The 25480-nt window shown below is 35.0% G+C and overlaps 2 protein-coding genes across 6 annotated transcripts in view; one reads left to right on the top strand and one right to left on the bottom strand.

The window, feature by feature from the left end:
• Positions 1 to 4575, top strand: part of LOC112054503 (gamma-aminobutyric acid receptor alpha-like) — a 34738-nt gene extending 30163 nt beyond the window's left edge. For all 4 annotated transcript variants that reach the window (XM_052882140.1, XM_024094307.2, XM_052882139.1 and 1 more), the window contains 5 exons: positions 792 to 919; positions 1729 to 1914; positions 2488 to 2619; positions 3325 to 3496; positions 3932 to 4575. In XM_052882140.1, the coding sequence (XP_052738100.1) occupies positions 792 to 919; positions 1729 to 1914; positions 2488 to 2619; positions 3325 to 3496; positions 3932 to 4095 (782 nt within the window). In that variant the 3' untranslated portion in view covers positions 4096 to 4575. The remainder of the gene's footprint in view (positions 1 to 791; positions 920 to 1728; positions 1915 to 2487; positions 2620 to 3324; positions 3497 to 3931) is intronic.
• A 1681-nt stretch (positions 4576 to 6256) lies between these two features.
• On the bottom strand, positions 6257 to 25150 carry LOC112054500 (adenylate cyclase type 9). 2 transcript variants are annotated; one of them, XM_024094300.2, is made up of 8 exons: positions 24931 to 25150; positions 23142 to 23502; positions 21504 to 22510; positions 21169 to 21423; positions 20733 to 21098; positions 17088 to 17467; positions 15712 to 15906; positions 6257 to 14376 (listed from the first exon to the last, which is right to left on the bottom strand). In XM_024094300.2, the coding sequence occupies exons 2-8, from the start codon at positions 23426 to 23428 to the stop codon at positions 12559 to 12561; spliced, it is 4308 nt and encodes a 1435-aa protein (XP_023950068.2). In that variant the 5' UTR covers positions 23429 to 23502; positions 24931 to 25150; the 3' UTR covers positions 6257 to 12558. The 2 variants fall into 2 exon arrangements, with proteins under 2 accessions (XP_023950068.2, XP_023950070.2); XM_024094302.2 differs by having other exon boundaries at positions 23142 to 23438.
• Positions 25151 to 25480: the final 330 nt, after the last annotated feature.

Below are 25480 nucleotides of genomic sequence, written 5' to 3'. Positions count from 1 at the left end.
CTTGAGTTAATGTAATTTTGGTGTCCTCTGCATGTTTTTACGTGCTTTTTACATTTAGAAAGTTTTATTTTAAAAATGTTTGACTGGTTGACTAGCCATCATACCCTAAATCTAGTGGTCTACTGACTGTGGACGCAGGCCACGAGACCAGGGGCGGAGTCAATTTTGAAAATTTATACACCTAAACTAACTCGAGTTAAAAATCGAACTTTCATTGTCATCATCAACAGCCTATAAGCCTCCTGTAAAGACTTTTAAACAACATTTTTCTCGGCTCTCGTCAACGTTTTTTTTTCTTTGTAAATATTATAAATTCATAAAATTACGATCTAGCCTACATGTGTGACTAATTAGTGATTTAACTTTAACCTAAACTTATAACATATTATTATTACACTAAGATAGGTAATGTCCAATAACTTAATCTTAGTCTTTCATTAACTATTACGTCTTTAGGTTACTTTGTACACGAGATCTTCCATGTAGCACATAACACTACACTATCACTGGTCACTAAACACTAACTCAAATGGTTTGGTCCGTTTAAGTTTTCTCACTGTATTCGTAATGTCGAGTAGCTAGATTGCCTCGATGTTTACGTGATGGTGAAGTCTTTGTTCAAGAGCAAGAGACATTTTTAAATTATTTTGTCGACGTTTTAATTTTTAATTAACGTCTTTAATTGCCGATTGTCCACCAAGAAAAAGCCAACAATTTTTTTTTGCGTCCCCTATTTTTTTTGTGTATGGACGTTATATATATTGTACCTACTGTTTGTTTGTATAACGAAGGAGATTTCTCGGTGCTGCAAGTATCGTTCAATCTACAGCGGCATACGGGATATTTCCTCATCCAAGTGTACGTGCCCTGTATCCTCATCGTTGTTCTCTCGTGGGTCTCTTTCTGGATACATCGCGAGGTAAGTTCTTTATCTACCTGTTATAGAGTAGTAGATTTTTTCCTGACTGTGTAGATAAGTGTCGTAGGCTCGTAGGCTCCTTATGAGACCTCAGCGGCGTTACCGGAGGGTTTGGGCGAGCACAGAAGCATCGCCTGATGGGGCCCGAAGGCAGAAGCAGAGTTGATTTTCACACTCCTGTCTATCAGATTGTAAATAAAATTAAATTGTTATTAGAATAGATTTTATGTATATGACATTTTTAATTTTGTTTTTTGAATAGTTAATTTTGATTATTATTTTTTTTTGTTTTTTTTTTTTGTTTTGTGTATTTTAACTGTTGACTATTATTATTAATTTATTTGAATGCTTTAATTCTAATGTATTTGAATTGGTTAATATTAATTTATTCTTAATTTTTAATTTGATTGTATTTGAATTTATTATTTTTAATTTATTCTTAATTTTTAATTTGTTTAAATTTGAATTTATTATTTTTAATTTATTTTGTTTGCTTTCATTTTGTAATTTAAGATTTATTGTCGTAATTATTATTCCTGATTGCTCAAGAAACGAATTGGGAAACTGTAATGTTTCTCTGGGCACATGTCATGTATATAAATAAATAGATGGGCGGAACGACTCTCTAAGGGCGTCTCCTCTGAGACTCGGACTTCGGCTTAGAGGGCCGTTCGGGAAGGGTGTTTTGGCCTGAGTGTATCAGTCCGGGCGCCCCGGAGATCGTGAGTTAAAAAGCCCTATCATGCTTATTTCTGCCGCCATATATAGCAGTATCTTACTATTATACTACTAACTGCTGACTATCGTAGGCCACTTCAGACCGGGTAGGTCTCGGTATCACAACCGTGCTGACGCTGTCTACAATCAGCCTGGACTCCCGCACGGACCTGCCCAAAGTGCGCTATGCGACCGCGTTGGATTGGTTCCTTCTAATGAGCTTCTTCTATTGCATCGCTACGCTACTCGAGTTCGCCGGAGTGCATTATTTCACAAAGGTTTGTTTGCATCGTTACCTTATTGTTATTGTATGCAAGAAGATTCATTATTCTTTGTTGAAAATGGAAGTTCTCAATTGCATCCTACTTTAATACTTAAATCGATTCGCGAATTATTCGTACCTACCATACTATTGTATGGTTGCATTTTTTTATATCATTAAAATAGTTACATATCTAAAATGTCCTTGTTTAACATATTAGGTATGTATTTATAAATGACCAATTTATTACCGTAAGAATCAGGTTCTGAGACAGTTGTTCGAAATACTTAATATTATAGATAAAATATAGTGTCTCACTCAGGCTTATGCCATGTTCGGACTACTTTAGTATTTTAGTTGAGTATGAATGATTTTTGGGCGGCGAATCCAAAAATTTTTCGTACACGTCCAATTTTTGTCCGAACTAGGCCTTATTTACCTTACTATAGATTACTTTAGTATTTTAGTCGAGTTTGAACAACTTTTGTATTTACCGCCCAAAAATCGTTCGTATTCGACTAAAATACTGAAGTAGTCCGAACTAGGCCTTAATGAAGGTATTGTAATATACATATATATTTTTTTTCAGGTGGGATCCGGTGAAATAGTAATAGACGACTCAGAGTGGGAGGACTTGATCGAGGAGGTAGGCGGCGATGCCTTCGCGGCTCGACAGCTGGCTGTGCGTAGACGAAGCTCTACCAGATCTAGTGCTAACTTTGTAAGTACTTGTGAAGACTGCGATAGCTGACATACCTGCCCCTGTAGCCAAGAGGTACGTCGATTCTCTTTCAACGATCGCTAACGCTTCGAAAACTAGAAATATATATAGGAATGACATTTGCTATCGACAGGGCTAGTGATCAAGATCTGTCATTCCCATACATTTTTCTAGTTTTCGAAGCGTTTGCGATCGTAGAAAGAGAATCGACGTGCCACTTAACTACAGGGGCTGATGCCTCATTTTATGATCGATGATTTGTTAGCCCATACTGCTACCGTAGTTAATCGTAATTACCCACGGTAGCCAATAGACACTTTTTTGAAAACGGTCTTAAATTGTTTATTATCGTTTTTTTAGATCGTAAAACAATATATTTAATTTTTTTAAACTTAATAACCTTTTATTTTTATTTAATTTTATTTTATACGCAATTTTTAACTTGAGTTAGGTACGATAATAACGATAACCATAAAGTTGTACGCCACAAACTTTTCGGGTAGAATCGCGTACGAAATTTTCAATTATTTGACATCATTAATGAACCGGGCAACCTCGGAGCACTAACACTTTCGTTTATAATTGTACCCGCGCTACTGTACTGACATTTTAGTTCAACTTACTTCCTGGATCTATACTTAACCAATCCGGTTAATCGAGCCTATTGTATATTAGGTATTTACAATATCTGAGACTTTCTTCTAGAATTTTCCAACGACATCCGACGAGCAGGAGTCAACCGAACTGCCGGAGCCAGCCATCCGGCTCACCATGGAGCGCACCACGCAGACCGAAGTCAGGGTGCCGCGGTGGAGGCAGCTGCTGTACTGTCTCGCTGGAGATGACCAGTACCGGAGACAGCGGCAGAGAGAGGCTGGTCAGCTTATCATCTTTATACCTACTCAGAGGCACAATTATCCGCCTACTTTATATTATATGTCGCGAGTACCTATTATTGGGGTTGAATTTGAAAACTTTTGAATCACATTACATTTCCTATATTTTTTATGATTTATGGACAAATTTCCATAACTGTAACTCTAAAATTGTAGAACTTTCTATACAAACTTTCAACCCTTTCTGATTAAATTTTTGCAACAAAAACTATCCTATAACTATCTCCGTACTATAGTCTCAAATCGTGCCAAGTTTCATTTGAATTCATTCAATAGTTTCAGCGTGATGCCCGACCAAGAAAAACACGGGACAGTATCGATTTTATGCCCTCCAATAAAAATTTTCAAAATATCTTCAATGTACAGAATTTGACCTGTTACAGTTTTATTATAAGTAACTTTTCATTATATTTCAGGTAACCGCGGCCACATCAACAGCGTGTCCCATATAGACAGAGCGGCGCGGGTTCTGTTCCCCGCTTCGTTCGCGCTGCTCAACCTCTTCTACTGGCTGTTCTATGTCTTCGCCAACGACACCTTCGCCTGGAGCGACAACCCTATCAGCACTCTCTCACATTGAATCATAATAAGGTATCATTCGCACGAGAGTTAAAAAAGCCAGCGTTGGCGGGCGTAGCGTACCTATATCGCAGCCCTGGTGTCCCGTCCATACGGCAAATGGAGCAGTCGCTCCAGGCGCCAAATAAGTAAATAAAATAAAGTATGAAGATGAATGAAGCTCTATTTCCAACGCTCAAAATTGAAAATGCAACACTATTCGCTAAAAAGCGTCGTGTATTCTAAAAACGCTGTCGTGTGAACATTTAGGTACTTGGGAATGCAGTTGTATTTGAACGCTTTTTTAACATCAGTTTAAAAAACACTCGTGCGAATGTTTTTTAATCATTTTATCAGTTCGTGTATGTGGTACCTAGTAAATAAATAAGTTTGTCCTAACTGAATGCTTGTTAAAGTACCTAACAAGGTAACTATGTAAAATCATTGATTGTACCCAGCCTAAAATAAAGTTAAGAATAATAAATGGATATTTTTTTTGTTTTATTTCTTTACGAAATGTATATTTTGTTAAGACATTTTAATGTAACGATCACTATCAGATAGTAGATAATGACCTGCTGGCGTATTCACTAACTTTGTTTTAATAACCACTTAATATAATTAACATCAAATCAATGACAACCACAATTTTCGTATTGCATCATATCCATTGTTAACGAAATTCACAGGAAACAAGAAAAAACCGACGAGACGGCTTTTCTTGCTTCCTGAGGTGCCACAACTCTAGGCTGAGTATTTTTACTGAGATATTCTTGGAAAAGAGATAAACTCAATATTTATAGCCCATTTGAGCACCACCACCACGAAATCGAAACCATGCACATGGGCACACACACCAGCGGCGAAGAGTTCATGCAAGTTCATCCGTCGGGTTACCTTTAGAAATCCATGCATTTTGTTGTCTTTAAATAGATATATGAGAAACCGGATGTATTACGCTGTATAAATTTCCTTTTCTTTAGGACAGCATACCTTCATCTAAATTCCATCCATCGCCACTGGTACATATTATTTAGGTTCTCATTATTTGTATCACTTCCATGCTCCAATAAATTCTTTTTATAAGATCAAGTAAGTAAAAAGTCTCGATTCCTTTTCGTTTGAATTTGAGGATCCCTTCCGGTTTCCGTCTGTTACTTTTGATCAATGGTTTTTAGACACTTTGACATTATCGTTGCAATGAAAAAAATAAAAATCTATTTAACAAAAAATTGAGCCGTCTTTAAAGATGCCTTTCCCTAAAAAAACGAAGAAAAACCTCGTTTTATGTCCTTTTTAGTGATCGGTTTGAAAGCGGTGCTATGCTAAATATAGTGGCGGTGGTTTCATATAGTTCATTTCGTTTTTTTGGCAATTTACTTCACTTATTTCAGTTATTTTAATTTTAACATAAAATTACTGCACCAATTTTCGTAAAAATTAAATGGTACCAATCCGAAAGTACACTCTCTCAAACAAAACCAATATTTTTTAAAATTGGTTAATAAATAACGAACTTATGAGGTGACTAGAATTAATAAACTCGCGTCGAATTGAGAAACTCCTACTTTTTTTTAATCTGTTAAAAATAACATTCTTAATTTTATTTTCATTTAAACTTGTAGTATAGGCTTACGCTTGACCACAATCGAGCCTGATGGAAAGCAATGATGAGGTCTAAATCTGAATCGCGCTCGCTTAGAAGATGCCTATTCACTCTTGCCTTGAAGGTGCACAAACTATACGTGTCAGTAACACAGACGCCGGAAGGGCATTCCATATTTTGGCAGTTCTTATTAGGAACTAATGGCAGAAAAGGTTTCAACTGTAATTTTATAGAATAAGTATCGGGGTACGATACTTTTTCGTGCATAGGCAGATCCTATTGAACTGTATTTCATACTAGCCGAGGCACCGCGGTTTCACTCGCGCGATTCCCTCATGTGAGCCTCAGCCATGAGAATATGGGGTTCAGTACATCTAGAGATTACCCCCTAAAATGCCACAAACTTAACCTCTACAAAATATTAAGTATAGATTTCATATTAACTAGAAATTATTATCTTAAAAGTTTGCACAAATAAGTAATACCTCCGAAAGGTGATTCCTAATAATAATTTCTTATAATTTTGAACTTAGTAGCAACTTCATTAAAGGTAAATTGTAATTAAAAGAAAACAATGTCAATATTAATACCTTTTATTCTTTACACATATTCGTTTTAGAATTTGAAAAAATATGAAGGCGGTAGGTATACTTAAATAGGAAGTAAACAATATATATAATATACAAAGATAACTGTTTTATTAAATAGTAAATAGCATGTAAGTATAATTAATATATAATTAACTATTACATTCCATTTTGGACATCATTAGTATATATAAATCATAAATTGTAAAGAGAGCTAAGTATCTTTAGGTATTTCAGTTTTGGTCCAACGATTCTAAAAATTCATTCTTCTCATTCAATTCATTACAACTTTTAAAATATTTCATTTTTATTTTCGTAGGTTGGGTTTGTAAATTATACTCAGGGCACAATTATCCGCCCACTTTAATATACTCGCGTCGTATTAAAAGTGGGCGGATAATTGTGCCTCTGAGTGTAATTTAGCAAACCCAAAAGGCCTGACAAAATAAAAAAATAACAAATAAATAGATAAATACCAACGTGGATCGAGAAAGCACTAAGAAATAACAAAAATATGTATTTTTAGTAAGGAATCGATGTTATTTCAATTCGATTCGTAATACAAACAAGTGTATATTTTTATACCACTTCACATCAAGAAACAAAGAATACTCGATTACGTTGTAGTGGGTTTTTGAAAACAACTTTTGTCAATAAATAGAAAGATATAAGATGAGCGAGCTGCCAAAATTTCACTAGAAATCACAAGGTACCTACATACATACAAAATTCTATGCTTAATTACTAAAGCTGCATTAGAATTAGAATAAATAATAGCTTATGTATATATGTATGAGCTGGCCAGAGAAATGAAAAACCTAGGAATGTTACTGAAAACGAAAAAAAAAATGAAAAAAGTGTTTCTGGCGGCACCATACTAGGTTTTTTATATTTCTGGCCAGGCTATACTTTCTATATCTGTGGCACTTTAATTTCAATCGTCATTAAATATTAAAACCTTTAATTTTTGATAAAAGTAAATAATCTGCCTTGAACTTTCCAATATATCATTTATTATTAGAGGCGGTTAGCCCAACTACGTCCACTACGCTGGCCCAATGAGGATTGGCAGACTTCACACACGCAGAGAAATAAGAAGATTCTCAGGTATGAAGGTTTCCTCACGATGTTTTTCCTTAAACGCTTGAGACATGTGATATTTGATTTCTTAAAATGCACATAACTGAAAAGTCAGAGGCGCATGCCACTGACCGGTTTCGAATCTACGCCCTTCCGAACCGAAGGCAGAGGTTATATCCACTGGGCTATCGCGTCTCTATTCGGATAATATTGACAAAATATTATGTTGATTATCCCGTATCTGTATAATATTGCCTACGTCCACAAAGGAACATTCTGGTAAAATTTAAGAATTACACAAGTTACATGCCATTTTATACATTTTAAACAGTGGCTATATCACTGGGAATACAGCACTAATTCTCTCTAAACATATCTGTTATACAGGGTGCTCATAACTCAGGGATTATATTCTTTACCGAAAATCCTTTAAAATGTTCAAGGAACATGTGTTCTAAAATTAATATTTTCAGGGTAAATAATATTTCTTTTGTAAATATATCTTGAAATGTGTCCTTTAAACGCATCCTCATAATTAGGACGTAGTCAACTTTGACGTATTTTAAAATGCAAGGATAGATAAAGGCGTTTGTTACATGGACAGTCGGAACTATTTTAATTTGTACGAAAACTTAAATGTTTTTTAGTTAAAAAAATATTAGTGAAGCAGTGCGGCTCCTGTAACTGGTTCGGCACCTTGAAGTTATGGGAAATACTCCCGAACACCCTGTATAATTCATACATTACACACCAAATTAATCTCTTCCACTGTTGAAAGTTGGTTAACAAAAAGAATTAATTTATAAGTATCTTATTTATATACCAAATATATATTATATACCTTATATATAGAAAATAGACATTTTGAAGGCGATTAATTTAAATACAAGTGGAATGTATAGTAAGGCTTCTCATCATAAGTTTGAAGATCTACAATTCGTTTGAGGGAAATTCATTGTTTGAAATTGCGATTTAGAATATATGTCGATGTAATTAATAAGCAAATTACTTTAAGAAGTGGCATCCATTAACCTCTTATAATAAAAGGACGCACAATCATCTAGAAAACACTTAAAATCTGGCCATTTTACCTTTGATAGTTTTAGAATGATTGGTAAAGAAAATTATACCTAAAGGCCTTTAAATATAGTCCAATATTGAATAAAATCCCAAATTCCGAGCAAATTCAACCTTTAACGCTGAATTTGCCAAAACTTGAATTGAGTGCCAAGAAGTTGTGTTTGACACTCATTAAGTAGGGACGTTTTTTAGTCGCTGATTGTGCATCTCACTTTTTAATAGGAGATCGATGGTGGCATCGTATATGCAGTTTGTCGTATATAGGCTCAGACCAATTACCATAAGACCTGCCTCACTAGACGTTACCCCTCTGTCGAAGTATATGATCACGATCTAACGTATTTATAAAAACTGCGTCTATAAAATCGATGTTACACTGTGTTAAAATTACACGTGTGTATATTACGATTTAAATATATAGTTGTTTGTGGTGTAAGGACACTAAATATATTTATAGCTGTTAAATATTTTCGATGTGTGAGTTTACCTCGTTCCCCTCAAAAAACGACAGACAATTGGTGAATTTTAGTGCGATACAAGTCCAAAGGTAATTGGTCTGAGTATATAGGTACAGTTTGATTCATTCATTCATTGAATGGTCACACTCGCATATACGGATTTATAGTATATACTTTATATTTATGTAATTGAATGCGTTTGGAACATTCATAACTTTAATTAAGTTTTCGACTTCATCACCATATCAACATAACTTGACATTTCAAAAATGATTGTAAAGTAAGCTTATTTGAAATAATTGCCCGGCTGGCCTATTCACTATTTTGGTCTTTATTATTAACCTATTAAAATAAACATCAAGTCAATTGACAAAATGTCATTTACCTACTGTGTGATAACCACCAGTAAGCACCGGATGAAATTTGTTACATAGAATTCCGTATATGTCATGTACAACTAGCATAGTATTATAATGTCAAAGGTACTAATTTATTATCTTTGACGTATGCTAGTTGACATACGAAATTGTAACTCTACGTAACAAAATATGTCATCCGTTGTTTACTGGTGGATATGTTATAGTAGGTAGATGATATTTATTAATTGATTTCATGTTTTTTTATTTTAGGTATAAAAGGTTGATAATAAAGACCAAAATAATGAATAGGCCAGCCGTTCTTTATCCGCATATCGAATACAGAAGATGTTAAAAGTCGTGTCAGATTTTAAAATTAAATACATAAATACTTGTACAACAAGTAGTTATTTTTTAAAATCTTACATGAATATGAATAAAGTACATAGTCTGCTTAAGAAAATGAAAATTGTAATATGTGCGTAACTGTACAATACAGTACGAACAATCAAGTCAATTTATGCTCAAGTTATAGGCTGAGCTGCGACCTCTTTTGCATAGGTACATTTTGTGCAAGCGCAGTTTACAAAACATTGTAAGTAATTGGTAAATAATCGGATTTACGTATTTTGGAAGTTATTCCTACACTTAATCGTACTTTACAGACAGAAATAATGTTATTAATTAATTAGTTCCAATAAATTTTAAGTACAGACAGTTTTATATAATAGTTTTTAGTGAACAATATGTATCATATATAAAAAATTTACGTATACGTATTAGACTACAAGCCCTTGAACAAAAATTACATGTGAAATGACCCAACGTGAATAATGCTTAGAAGGCTGTTACTATATCAGAAAATAGCTCTGAGCACTATGCTGTCATTTCTGAGCGGTACAGGTAGGTACGCGAGTGAAAAAGTAAGGTTTTGCGACCCTTATATTTCGACCCCTGCGCTAGAAAAATGTACGGCGTTTTCGGGTAAAGTATCTATATATGTGTACAAAATTGCACAAATGCTGTACAGTAATAAATGACCTATTTAGCGTTATTCACGTTGGGCCATTTCACAGGTATTTTTTGTTCAATTGCTTGTAGTCTATATTGTAGGTAATCAATCAAATTTACTTATATGAAGACATGATGCGTTTCCAGCCTGTCATTTCCTAATATATTTTTGAATTTTCTAGATTTGCGGTAAATCGTCATTACAACCCATATTCAGCTCACTGCTGAGCACAAGTCTTCTCAGAATGAGAGAGGTTAGGCCAATAGTCCACCACGCTGGCCTAATGCGGATTGGATAGCGGTTAATCGTTATAGTTTATTTCTGATACTATACCATATTATTTGCCTGTCCTGTGGAAAAAATACGATTGGAACTTTTAAGACATTATTTTGTGTAGTTATGTAGATATAAACTGTAAACATTACCTGACCAAAAAATTGGTCCATACACATAAAAAAATGCGCGAACACACATAAAAAAATGAATTGAGAAACCTCCTCCTTTTTATGAAGTCGGTTAAAAAATAGAAAACCACGCCATTTATCGAAATAAAAAGGAACTAATTTCTAAGCACAGATGGCTAAAAAATTTGTGACGCCCCCAATGTTCAAGTCAGGCTGTACATTTCTCAGACCAAGATTCTACTAATATTTCATCTGTGCTACCATCATAAATATTAAATATCTATATATTAATGTATCTTCTACACAATTCAAATAAATAGGTAAATATTAAATACACTCTTAAATTTTGCTATCAAGTCTTTGAAAAAATTGCTTAGATTTAAACTACATACATACTCATATACATGCATTTTCTATTAGGCAAATTACTAAGACTGCAATATATTTAGAAAAAATTAACTACCAGAGCTGCACTGCCTCATTATGCCGTAAATAACGACTCGCTGTTATTGAAAAACGTTAATACTATTTGAAAAAGCAAACTTCAAGTGCACATTTTAACATTCATCATGATGATAAAGAAACGTATTCATTGGATGAATGATAACGCAACGAATACGATACCTACATATAATGCACATTAACAAAAAAGGTAGTTATGTTGCCCAAAATATATAGTGATGAAAAAAATATTAACTCGATATTTAATGAAACACAGATATGGATTTAAAACCCAGGAAAGAGATCTTTCCTTCCCTAGGGATAAATCATAACTTGATTTTTTCGAAATCACGTGATCGTTTTCCCATCATCATATTTAAATAAATTCATTTGCAATAATACAATATCTTATAGGTATTAGAAAAGAATTAGTTGCACAGTATAAAAATGATATTGTACACTATATAAAATATTTCTACCATTCTAAAGTTTTATTTACTTCCATTATGGTAGTTCATAGCAAATTACTTCTGTAACTATTCCTTCGAACAGGCTTCATTCAATCATTTGAAAGACATGAGTTCCATCACTATTATCGCTGCATTACTGATTTATGATAGCAAAAACATACAGCTGTTGTGAAAGCCTCGATTTAAATGTATATACGCCTAATTATTTATTTTTTCCGCAGGAAATCGAATTCTTATTTCACTAATATATATATTATACCTATAAGGAATATGGGGCGGGAGTACAATCAATAAAATTTTCAAAAAAGGTATACCGCAGTCCCCTTAAATAAAATTCTAATAGTTATGCAGATCATTACGAAGATCAAATAGAAAAGTATGTTATTTACAATAAATATATCGTTCCAGATATCCTAATCACATTTAAACACATATAGCACTTTTGTTTTTTATACAAAATATGTATAAATAATCTTAGAGCATCATAAAATAGGTATACAATCGTATGTACAAATCACATCTAACACGAGTAATCCAATCGTTGTAATATAAAATGTTTATGTTTATATTATAAACACATATTTCAAGCACAGCTACTTCCTTTTCCCAAGGTCAATTGTTTTTATTATATACACCCGATATAATTATTACATAAGCACAATTGGATCATCTGTATCAAATATAATCGCAGACTAGAGCACTGGTCACAGTTTTTTAGAGGCAAGGAATTCGAAGTACACTTCTACAAGTTAGTCGCTAAGATAAATAAATTTATTGTTACAAGAACATTTGCCTACTAATAAAGCTCAAGAATAAATTATCATATTTTACATTCCGAGTATTTCTTACAAGCTATTACGCCCATATAATACACAATAAATAGAGTCTACAGTCATCTCTTAAAATAAAAATTACAATTGATTAAATTTATCAGTAGTTTGTATAAATATAAATAGTTAAATCACAGATTCTACTTTTCTATAGTACACTTCTACGAATCTTTCTTACCGATCACAAGATGAACGTTCATGTTGTCTTTCCCCTTTACATAAACGCTTCCTCGTTGTTCGAAGTCATATTTACAAGACAGCACGGAGAGACAGGGCTCGGCCACCTGGATCCGTTTGGGAACCCCTGTGGAGTCCATCCGCGAGGCGATGTTCACGGCGTCGCCCCAAATGTCATAGTACAACTTCGAGGTGCCAATGACACCGGCCGTGACATCGCCAAAATTATAACCGATACGGAGAATAAAATCGAATTCCAGTAAATCTTGATTAAAATTATCCACCACTTTCTGCATTTCCAACGCGAAATCCATCAACTGGTAAAGGTGGTCGTATGTACCCCGCGAAGAGTGTCGCAGCCCGGGATTCAGGCCGCTAGCTGCCATGAAAGTGCTGCCTATAGTCTTAATTTTCTCCACGTGCTGGAACTCCGGTCTCTCCAACAGTTCGTCGAAATCGGCAATCAGCTCGTTTAAAACCCGCAAATATTCTTTGCCTTTCAAATACGACTCATCATACATTTCGTTGAAATTCACAATACTAGCAAATATAATCGCTACGTCTTTATGATTCTCTGAATATTTGGCAGTATTCTTTAACTGGTCGGCGACGTGGCGCGGTATAATATTGTGCAGCAACCAATCAGCTTGGTTCCTCATATTTTGCACTCTTTGCTTGTCGCGGTTAGCTACCACGTTGCTATAGAAACTTAGGCGGTAACTGATTTCAAACTCTCTGTTAAGAAACCAAACTAACATCAGCAATAACGCGACGTCTAAATACAATTCTGTGAGGTGCATTTTATGGTGCATACCTTCGTGTACGAACGTGGACGTATTGTTTTCAAACAAATCATCATTGGAAATATTTAACATATTAAATAACGACATGTTTTGAGCGACCGACAGAGGGTTAATATCAGAGTGTAATAATTGAGTATTCGCCTCGCGACAACCCAGAATGACGAAGAACAAGAATAGGCCGGCGTATAACGTGACCATTGTGTTTTTTACTAGCCAACTCATCTGTGTAAAGTTGCAAAAGTGGACTATACAAATATACAAAAGATAAACGTAAAAAGACTGTTCTCCCTTCAAAATTGTCATAGTAGTGTTTTGGCAAGAGAAATTGATGAGTATAGCCAATATCGGCAAACTTATTAACAGGCCGCCTGACAAATGCCACGGGTACCAGTTTGATAATTTTCTAAATATCTTGACGGACCTTCGCATAGCGTCCGTAATATCGTGCGGGTCGTGTTTCGTTTTCCACTTTAAATAATGTCTATAAATGCACAAGGTCATAGCGAGTACCTCTATGACAACGAAAAACACAAACCACCCGATTGTGTATCGCCATTCGTTATACAAAATTAATATCGAACTGGAAACAGCTAAAAATATGATCGCTGATACTAATATGTCTAAAGCAGTGTTGAATCGAGATGTGGTGAGAGTGGGCGGGAAGTCCTCGCAATCATCACTTCTGTGCGCTTTGTCCCGATAATGATTTTCCATTTCCGGGATTTTGAAAAACAGAGTAAACCTATTCAAAGGCGGTTGAACGAAATAGTTTATTCCCGACCTCGCATTGTCTTGGACGCATCTGATCAACTGAAGATCTGATTGTTTCCTCAGCTTCTGTAGTGATTTGACCTGGTCTTCGTTCAGCGGTGGAGGCAACCTGCTTCTAGAAGGGGGGTCGTTTATAGAAGACTGGCTCGAAGTATAATATCCCGATACTCGGTGCTGCATCATGTCGGCCTGAGACGTTGCCAGTGACGCATGATTGAGTGCGAATATCTGGAAAAATCAACATACTCCATTTTGCTAAACGATGACTGCAATCACTGTGTTTACAGTTTACACATCTAAATATAAAACGGTACAAAGGCATATAATGTTAAAAGTAAATGTTTATGAAGATTAGCAGTTATTTTTCACGTTTGAAATGTATCTGTATAGAGCGAAAGAAATATATTTACAATTTTCATTGCCGAAACATGTGCTAAGAGTTTAATGTAACAGTTTTATGTTTCAAACGATTGTAAATTATTACATCCCAACATTTAATTGAAGCTGAAAATTTAAGTGATTTAAAAATGTAAATGGTTCCTACCTCTATCTATACTAATATTTTAAAGAGGTTAACTTTGTGTGGTTGTAGAGGTTAATCTAAGAAACCGATATTGAAAATTCTTTTATTGATAGAAAGCCACGGTATTTGTGAGTGTCAAAGGCTATATTTTAACCCCATATTCTCACGGGAAAGTGAACTACGCGGGTGAAACCGCATAGTTCAGATAGTCGTTTATACATTCAAGATAACGTCATGCTGGCATTGGAGTAAACTTCATCTAAGCAATGACCATCCTTAATTTTAAAGAACGCTACCTTTTATGTAGCTATCTTTAAAGCTAGCGCAAAGCGAAGTTCGGTTGTTAATATTTATACATAGGCAAATATACAATTGTAACAAGTCACATTGAAATTATTTGAATTCATTTTGCATAACAATAAATTAACAAGTAGCCTGTATGTTTACTTAACTGCCAAGATGGGACCCATTAAATAATCTATACTAACAATAAATCTGTAGAGAGGTCAATTCTGTACATGAAATATATTTCCAAAATAACTATCAGGGGGGTGATTGGTGATCGTTACTGATGCCAAAAATGCAATCAGTAAAATTTTTGTCTGTCTGTCTATCCGTTCGTCTGTATATATGTTCGTTATAGAAACAAAAACTACTCGACGGATTTTAAGAAAACTTGGTACAATTATTCTTCATACTCCTGGGCAGGTACTATATTTTTCATCACGCTACGATCAATAGGATCAAACAGTGAAGGGAAATGTTGGGAAAACGGGAGAAGTTACTCCATTTTTACAGCGATACTACTGTAAGGGCTGGATTAAAGAGGTCAAAGGGCGGACGAAGTCGCGGGCGTCCGCTAGTCTAGACAGAAGAATAGAAAATCATCCAATATAAGTCCCTAATGTTTTCTATTTGCATTCTACACTTCTGGTTGGAACTTTTTTTCTTTTTAGTATATTTGTACTTTATACAGTCAGGTGTTTTTATTTTTTTAAATTTATTTATTAAGTCCTATACCACAGCTCAAATTGACTCACCTGCTGTTGAATACTAGATCTTCGACTGGTACTTCTGATGCCGGAGTCCTTTCGGCTGTTGACGGAAGGGCATAGGCTGATGACGTCATCGATAGACCGGGGAACCGGCAGCGGCAGATTCAGCCTGCGGTCTTTCGGCCTGATCAACTCCCCTTGAGTGGCTAACGTGGAAGAACGCGCCCGGCATACTGGAATCTACAAATTAGAAATGATTGTGTTTTAAAGTGTTTAAGTGGTTTGTTGTTTTTAAAATCAAAGACACAATTTTACAAATGTGTGTTTTTGATTACGTATTTATATATAAATTCCACTTAAACGCCTAAACTACTGTAACGGGCGGGGTGTTTGTTTTGATGCGTCCGATACGATGCGGATATTTATTTTATTTATTTATTATTCTACAAAATACATATTTAAATTAACCATGATGCAACAAAACCACAGTTGGTTTTACTGTGCACTGGTTATTATATGTTGACGCCTACCATAAGGCGTTGTATTATTAAACTAGTAGATGCACGGTTTCACCCGCGTGGTTCCCGTTCCCGTAGGAATACAAAGATAAAATATATAGGCCTATAGCCTTCCTCGATAAATGGGCTATCTAACACTAAAAGAATTTTTCAAATCAGACCAGTAGTTCCAGAGATTAGCGCGTTCAATCAAACAAACAAACAAACTCTTCAGCTTTATAGTATTAGTATAGATTGAAATTTTCACATAGTCTCAATGGTCAAGGTATACAGACTCATTTCCCAATAACTACCCAAAAAACCCACTGATATCCATGTCAATGTCATGCCTCTATACTTTTATGAGATGTTATTGTATGACTCGACAAAATTTTTACGTTTTATGATCGTGACTAAGAGGTAAAGTTGAATGGTACACAACTGGACTTTTCCTCAAAGTATTTTACTTAGAAACACACATGTAGTTGAAAGTTGCCAATTTATTTGTTGCACTTTTAAATTGATTATAATAATTTTAACATAAAATTACAAAACGTATATGTATCCATAATGAAACTTACATTATTTAAATCTTGAGAAACAGAATATGTTTAGTTATAATATTGTGTTTTTCCTGAGGAAAAAAATATACAAGTTGTGTTCCTTTTACAAACTTAACAATATGAAGCAATAAAAGTCGCTAACAGCTATTGTGCAAATAACTCCTACTTTACATTACTTACCTTCATGAAAAAAAACTAACAATGGAATTCATAGAATTTCTAGGGGCACCCCCAGGGGATCATTCACCCGCTGAGTGTCAAATTTTCAAACAAATAGAGGTTAAATTCGATACACTGCGGCTGAATAAACCCCTGGGGGTGCCCCTACAATGTCTATGAATTCCACTGTAAGACTACTAACCTCTATATTAGGTCTTCCATACTGTGATCTATAGCTGCTACTTCTAGCGAAGGGTGACATGTTACTCCTAGATTGGCTCAAATAGGAACGAATGTCTATGATTTCTTTTTCAAACGACGCCATTTCTTGGTTAGGAGGACAGTTCAATTTACTACTACTTTGTACTGGTTTCGACTTATTATCCTGAGATTCTATCACTATAGGCACTTGATGGTAACCGTTGTTAGACTGGACGGTCTCCTGTCCTCGCTCCACGAAGTGTATTGTCTTATCATTAAACTGACGTTTCTTCATTTCGTGCAACGGAGTGTCTGAATGCTTCCTCAAAAACCTTGGCACTTTCCAGCCTTTCAATTTGTTCGTGTATTTGCCGTAACTGCCTGCAACGTAATATGATCACACGTTATTAAGTATAAATAATATTAGCCTGCTTTCTGGTACAACATAACCACATAATGAAATGAGTCGGGGATCATAATATGGTTAATAATTTCCTTTATCCCGGCAATATTGAGAAAATATTTTGTTCACATGTAGGCTTTATATACTCATGATTTGAACTAGACCGAAAAAAGTAATTTTTGTAACTGATTCTAGTACCAAAGCACTAACCGAGAAATGGTTTTTTAAACATGCTTTTCTCCAAAAAAAAATCTATTTAAAACATCGACTTGAAATTTTTGAGAAACAATGAAAATGTTACATAATTCTTGCACGTGCAATTCACGCATATAAAGTTGGAACTAATTATTTCATGGTCAGTACAGGTACCCATATAATTTTCATTTATTGGATATATAGAATAAATTTAATATACCTATAAAATTTTAGTGGGTCAGTGTTTGTTATTCTTTCGAAATGGCTAGACCGATTTTTATGAAATTTTGTATGCTTGTTATCTATTTTTCATACCCCTAAGCGATAAGGACAAAACAACGTTTGCCGGGTCAATATATATCTTTAATATAGTATTATTATTATATTAAAGAGATTCTACAAGCCAATGATACCTAATGTAAAAATAAAAATAATTAATGAACTAACTGGTGGAAGTTCGATCCCCGCCTGGATTATTGTCGTACCCAATACTAAAACAGTCTTCTCCGACTAGTTGGAGAGGAATGGGAAATATTGAGATGAGAAATATTAATCACATTTAAAAGACAATAGGGCAAATATTAATGAAAAATCAAAAACGAGAGTTGAAACAGATTCAATATTAATTAGTTAGTGATTATACCTTTATTTTTATATGTATCTAATACTGTTTAGTTTCTAATGTTTAAATCAGTAAGATATGTATCATGCCGTTAGATAGCGAATCACTGGACAAGCGCCTGCTGCCTACGTTCTATTTGCCGGCTAACCACTTATTGTTTATCTAAAAACTTGTCACGTTCACGAGTCAATACGTTTATTGTAATATCACTTAGCGCGCGAATGCTACTAAAGCTATAAGCACATGGAATCGTTTTTACACATCGCTAATAAGTCCAATGTGATTGACTGTTTAGCTCTATTTGATTAAACAATTTTTGGTGATTTTTATTGTGATAAATAGGCTGGAAATCAGTAGTGGAGTGCAGTCTAAGGTGGAGCACGCTTGTGATGGGATGGGTCTGCTAAATAGCAGCTTGCTGCAATAGACTCGGTTGATCGTGGCGCTGGACGTATCATAGGTAATGGATCGTTGACACAGACGAAATCGTAAAGTTCACAACACCGACGCAACGTCGCCTGTCTATCGGTCTTTTACCGGATATACTTCGAAGTGTGTGCATAAGAATTTTATAATCTAGTTCCTCCATCCCCATTCTACCACAGAACAGCGAGACGTCGTGAAAAATGCCATTCCTTTGTTGTCGTCGTCCAATCAACCCGCACGAGACGTTTTGCATCAATGCTGTCTAATAGAATGACATTCCAGCGTATGTTTTTCCTGACATGTACAATTTGTGCTCCTTCAAGGCAAGAGCGAATAGGCATCTTCTAGGCAAGCGCGCTCCATCTTAGACTTCATATTTGCATTCAATTAGGCATAATTGTATTCAAGCGCAAGCCTATAAAGTCATACAACATAAAAAGATGCCTATTCACTCTTATTTTGAAGTTGTTTAAAGTGTCAGGAAACACAAACGCCCGAAGGGCATTACAAACTTTTGCTGTGGCAGAAGAAGATGGAGGAACAAGATGGATCATCATCATCAGAACTTTCCAAAGTACCTACCTATATCCGGTTAAAAATCGACAGACGTACGTTTCGTTCGTTGAACGAAATCCATAAATAGTAGTAAATTATTGAGAACCGGATGGGTTCGACGCCATTCGGATCCAACTAAGGGTCAATCCAGAGCAATCGGAAAAATGCTCGAGCTCTTTATCACAATTCAAGCCAATTGACAAATGCCGCATAACGTTAAAGGGATCACTTTTGCTTTTTAAGATCATCAAGCATTTTCCTTGGTCTAAACTACCCTGAATCACGTTTGTTTAACCATTTATACAATTAAAAACCGTGATATTATGAGTCTACTATCACTAATCGTATAGCCTACTAGTCGACGCCTGAGCCCGTGATTTATCCCGCGTAATTTCCGTTCCTTTGAGAATAAGGGGATATATGGCCTATAACACTCACAAATGACGTGGCTTTGTAGTGGTAAAAGATTTTTCAAAACCGGTTCACTAGACACAGAGATTACCCCCAAAACACCACAAACTTTACCTTTTTTTTAACCGACTTCCAAAAAGGAGGAGGTTCTACGTTCGGCTGTATGTACTTTTTTTTTATTTATAATATTAATATACATAAGAATAATATTAATATTTATATAGATAAAGCCTTCGTAGATAAACATAACTATGCAGCACAATTTTTTTTTTCAATTTGAATCAGTAGTTCCTGATGAGATTAACCGCGTTGAACCAAACAAACAAATAAACTCTTTAGCTTTATAACATTAGTATAGATATTACTGTATGCTATCCTTTTTCAGGAGATGACGTGCAGAAATAAAATTCAGAGGAGTAATAATCGTAAATAGTTTTAAACAGATGCAAAGCGAGAAAATCTACATCTCGATTCTCGAGTGTTATTACAAACGATCGCATACGTTGCTGACTGCGTTAACCGTCTATATTTGAATCACAAAACAATCTTTTATTCGCAATCATAACATAAAATATGAAAATGTTTTATGCTATAACATGAACAGCTAACATAAACATTATAATTTAAATTAATATGCGAGGAATGTTTCATCAACAGAGGCGAGATGCGCAAAGAGCATCACCTTCAAGTAATTAAGAGTCACACAATATCTTATCAGCAAGCTGTGGCGCTGATAACTAAGACTTTCAATAAATAAAACTCCGCCTCAGTTCAAGGGTTCAACAATATTTTATGGCCGTAAACAAAAACTGGTAGCGTAATCCGTTCTAATTTAATTAAAGCTGATTGATGGTTTTTAATTGCAAAACACGATCGGTAAACTCATTCAGAAATTGTTTTTGAAGTTATGCTAAATCAGCATGATCTATTTAAATAACAAGCAATAGCTTCAATATTATTTTATATACTATCGATAAAAAGTTAGCATTTAGTACATAAGCAAAAATTTTAATAACTTAAATTGTGCGACTTACCAACAGACGTCGGACTTTTCGATGAGTTGCCGTTCCTCTCAGGAAAACCTTTCTTTTCGTCCATTTCAGTATCAGAATCCAAAATGCTTGGCAGTGAACTCGCTTTATTACGAAAATTAAAAGGATTCGGGGATAGGAAGTTGTTCGAATTTTTGGCATCGTTTTTGTTTTGTTTTTCATCCGTCGACGATTCGCTCGTTTTAGCAGACAGCGGTAGCGGCGAGTGATTGAAGGACAAAATAGATTGCGGGGACACTGCGGGAGATATAATGAGGCGGACGTTAATAGGATTGGAGGGCGTGAGGCAGCGGTCGTGATCGTAGGGGGAATTCAGCAGGCGCCCCTCTATGAAGTAGGTTTTATGACCTGGACACAGGGTTTATAATTATTAAAAGGTAATAAAGACATGCATACCAAATATTTACGATCTAATTACCGAAAACTTCCTCGCCCTCCTCTAAAACGTAGGAGCCTCCGAGGAATTTGCAAGTCTCCTCGGAAATGTGTACGCGGCCCGGCTTTCCGGTGGACTCCATTTTGTTAGCGAAAGTAACGTCGTTGCTCCAAACGTCGAATTTGAACCTCCTCGTGCCGACTATACCACATAAAACGGTCCCCGTGTGCACACCGACTCTCATGTTTACCCCCTCATCGCGCTCTCTATCAAACTCTTGGATCGCCTCTATCATACCTGAAATACCGATTGAATACATTAACGAGTGCAACGATAACGTATTATTAATCTCAAAAATATGACTTCTATTAACTTACCCAGTCCCATTTCCACACAACACGTTGCATGATCGGGTCTAGGCTCTGGACAACCAGATACGCAATAATAACAGTCTCCTAATGTCGATATTTTTTCGCAACCATGAAGCAGACATAACTCATCGAACTTTTCGAATAAATCATTCAGTATATTCACTAACTCCTCTGCACTCTTATTGCTCGACATCCTTGTAAAACCAACAATATCGGCGAAAAGTATCGAAACATTATCCATCGAGTGCATGTTGAAAGGTCTGAATAGTGATTTGATATCAGAAGCTCCTGGATTCGAACTACGTGAATGTAAAGCGTTGTGAGTTTTGAATGTCGTTTCGTTTTCTAATATTTGCTCTTCCATCAACCAGCTGGCCAGCTTCGGTGGCATTACAGAGTGGATCATTTTTTCCTTTAATAATTTCTCCATTTCGAGTTGTCGCCCTACTAACAGGCTCTGACCTACTTTCATGAACGTTCCGCGCATTCTCACAAATGTCATAAGATAAATATGCACACCGATTATGTGAACACAGAGTTGTAAAAAAACCCTCACAAACATTCCAGGGTACTGCCATTCTTGGTCAGATAAGTGCAATACAATATTCAAGACTTCAAACACTGTTGAATACATCAGTCCTATGATCACACAAACAAATAGGGGTAACGGTGTCAGGGTGTATATTATCAGCAGAATCTCTATACACATAGCAAAATGCCCAGATTGACTGATATCAGCAGCTTGGACATATTCAGCATTGATTTGTGTGGTCAATGTCACTAAAGACAGACTGAGGGTACACAGAGCGAGTGCCATGATCAGGGATAGCTTGGATGTGTACACTTTGTAAATATTTGTAAATGTTACAAACAACATAACAGACGTTATAAGGAGGACACCAGCAAATATAGAACACAAAAACGGCCATTTTACAGATACACCATTTAAGCCAAGAACCACAAGGTAGATAAACCATGATATAGAAAATATCAAAATATATAAAAGTGCAAATCTGAAAACAATAAAAAACAGTCATTATAATACAACAACAATGAGAAGGATCATGAGAATTGTGTGGTACAGCTATTTAAGATAGAAATGGTTCCTTGGTGAACATGACCACAAACAAAAAACCCAGACTGTATTTAGTCTTTCTGCGTATTTAAATTCTTTTCAAGATTCTATTACAATAATTTTTTTGCCTGTGCTTATGTCATATTATTCTTTCTTAAAAGAGAAAAATCTGATATTTCCTCAGTTACAAAAACATAAAGTATTAAAAAAAACTATAATGCTTTTAGCATTCACTCCTAAATATATCTAAGCACATCACAGCAGTTCGTTGTTTAGCATTAAAAAATTAAATTAAATTAATTTATTTTTTATTGCACAGTTACAAAAGAAATATTAAACAGAAAATGTGCAAAGGCGGCCTTATTGTTTAAGGATTTCATTTTAAGACAACCTGTAGATAAATGAATTTAAATTATCTAAATATTGCAGGCATACACAAATATTATGTAATTTTTTTTTTATATTTTAATGTTTTTGATGTGAAATAGTATCTTCAACAAGGAACCCTTTACATGGTACTGAGGTGTAGAGCAAAACATACAATATATCAAGAAAAATAGTAAAATCACCTGAATCTTAGTCTTATCTGTCTAAAAGAGCTACTTCTGTATTGTCCCTCGAGTATTTCAGAGTCAAAGCGTGGGTTCCACCAGGTGCCGGGGGCGGCCCTCTCAAAAGCAATAGGTATGGCGAAGCCGCAGCAGTTGGTGGTTGGGTTGTTGTGTGCCAAGTACGCCTGCACGTGTGGCGCCAGGCGTATTTGTGCGTCTTCACCTTCCGAACAGTCTCCATCGTGTTTAGTGTCAAAGTGTTCGGACTCATCGTTGCAGCTAACACAACCACTTTGTGCACTCATTATTTATGTGCTATAAAGACACATTTCATCTCTGTATCCAATCTGTGCACTGTGTGCTCACTTCAGAATGTAATCTATAAAGTTATGTTGATGTTGGCACAAATCATATAATAACAAGAGCATTGGCAATATTCATCTTTATCACTAAATGTTAGCCTGCTTCCATCTTGGATTGCATCGTTACTTAACAACAGGTGAGATTGTGGTCAAGGGTTAACTTGAAAAGAATAAAAAAAGGAGTAGCTTAGACCTACCACTCTACTTCATCTTTATCACTAAATGTTAGCCTGCTTCCATCTTGGATTGCATCGTTACTTACCATCAGGTGAGATTGTGGTCAAGGGTTAACTTGAAAAGAATAAAAAAAGCTTAGACCTACCACTCTACTTCAATGTGGGTGAACACTCTCAGGGTGAGGGTGGTGTTCTTTTACAATCACTATAAGAAGTTAACGGTAATGACAGAGAACTACAGCATAACATGCTCCTAAAGGCACAGGGGTATAACACTATTGTCTTACTCTCCAGAAAAGCACAGTATCCTACTATCCTAATATTATAAATGCAAAAGTTTGTATGGATGTATGTTTGTTTGGATATTTGTTTGGATGTTGCCTCCTGAAGCGATTTGGCTGAAATTTGGAATGGAAATAGATTTTACTCTGGATTAACAAATAGGCTACTTTTAATCCTGAAAAAAATCATGGATTCCTGAGGAATTTGTGAAAAGCTAAATTCATGACCTGCTACAGGACTTACACCCAGGACCTTGTGATCCAAAGTCAAACTGGCTAACCACTAGACCATACTCTATGTCCACTGTTTTCCAACAATCAAATTAAAAATGAGGGTATAAATCATTCATTTCACACCTAATATATAATTGTAATTAACTTGTTCTTAAATTAATGAAAATAATTTTAATTAATTAGAACAATTACATATAGTTAATATTATATATCTTGAATAATATTTTATGAAAGAACTACATAATACATAATTTAAAATAAATAAGTTATAAAATAACATGTATTTTCTATCTTCATTTCTAATTTGTTTGTTGGTAAACAGTGCACATTGAATGTGGCTTTAATATAGAAATATTATATTACATTTGAAGGATGTCCAGGGAATATATCCCAACTTCAATAACAAGGGAGGCCTAACCCTGTAGTAAGCCATTAAACGTATTAATACGCCAAGGGAGTATTAATTATAACAATTTATAATAAGTATGAAAAAACGAAAATCAAAAATACAATTAGAAAATATAGAGCACTGGCTGTTTTTCCTAACTAGGTAAGCTATGATTTTTTTAAACAAATATGAACTTTGCTTTTAAAAATGATTTATGTGGTAATTAAAATAGAGAAATGCACAATGCAAAAATTTACACAGGCATTGAAAAAGTGTAATTTTTACTTCTTTTATATAAAATCTTGATGAGTTGCACACAATCCTGCCAAAGATAGCTTATTATATTTTATGTACATACTTACTTACCATTTTCAGACCAAGGTTATATTTTCTTATGCGAGACCACTAAAATGATAATCTTTTGAGAAACCACACTTCATATGCTCATAATTATATATTTTATTAGCATGTAATTAATTCATGCACAAGTTTGGGCTACACTATTACATTTGCAAAATTGATAATACGCTCACAAAAATCCGCAAAATTCGCGTAATTTACCCAAACCCAACACTCCAATAGACTAAAGACCATACAGTTGACAGTTGACATTGACAGTTGATGACAGTACACGCTGTCATAGAGCCTAGAGCAGAGTCACAGATAATATTCAATGTACTCTATGGCCACAGAGTACATTATTATCGTACAGAGTATCTTTTTAGCCGTTTGTGGTACAGAGGATCCTAATCACAGATGACAAATTCCTCATAATCAAAGAAAAGCAAAGAATTTTTACTCCAAAGAGAAGAAGTGAAGGTTCATACACGAAAACGACGTAGCAGCGCTACTATTTCCGCAAACGGAATATTTTAGAACTAAAACAGCGGCAATTTTAAATGGAGATTTTTTTGCT

This window comes from Bicyclus anynana, chromosome 6, assembly GCF_947172395.1.
Source record: "Bicyclus anynana chromosome 6, ilBicAnyn1.1, whole genome shotgun sequence".
NCBI lineage: Eukaryota > Metazoa > Arthropoda > Insecta > Lepidoptera > Nymphalidae > Bicyclus > Bicyclus anynana.
Note: the sequence above shows the minus strand (reverse complement) of the source record. Positions and strands in the feature narration are given on the sequence as shown.

Excerpts from the sequence above, each read along its gene's own strand:
- LOC112054500 (XM_024094300.2), bottom strand. The coding sequence starts at position 23,428 with ATGAGTGCACAAAGTGGTTGTGTTAGCTGCAACGATGAGTCCGAACAC. Across the intron at positions 17,468-20,732 it reads GAAAAGTCCGACGTCTGTTG|GCAGTTACGGCAAATACACG; the intron begins GTAAGTCGCACA and ends ATTACGTTGCAG. Across the intron at positions 15,907-17,087 it reads ATGGAAGACCTAATATAGAG|ATTCCAGTATGCCGGGCGCG; the intron begins GTTAGTAGTCTT and ends TCTAATTTGTAG.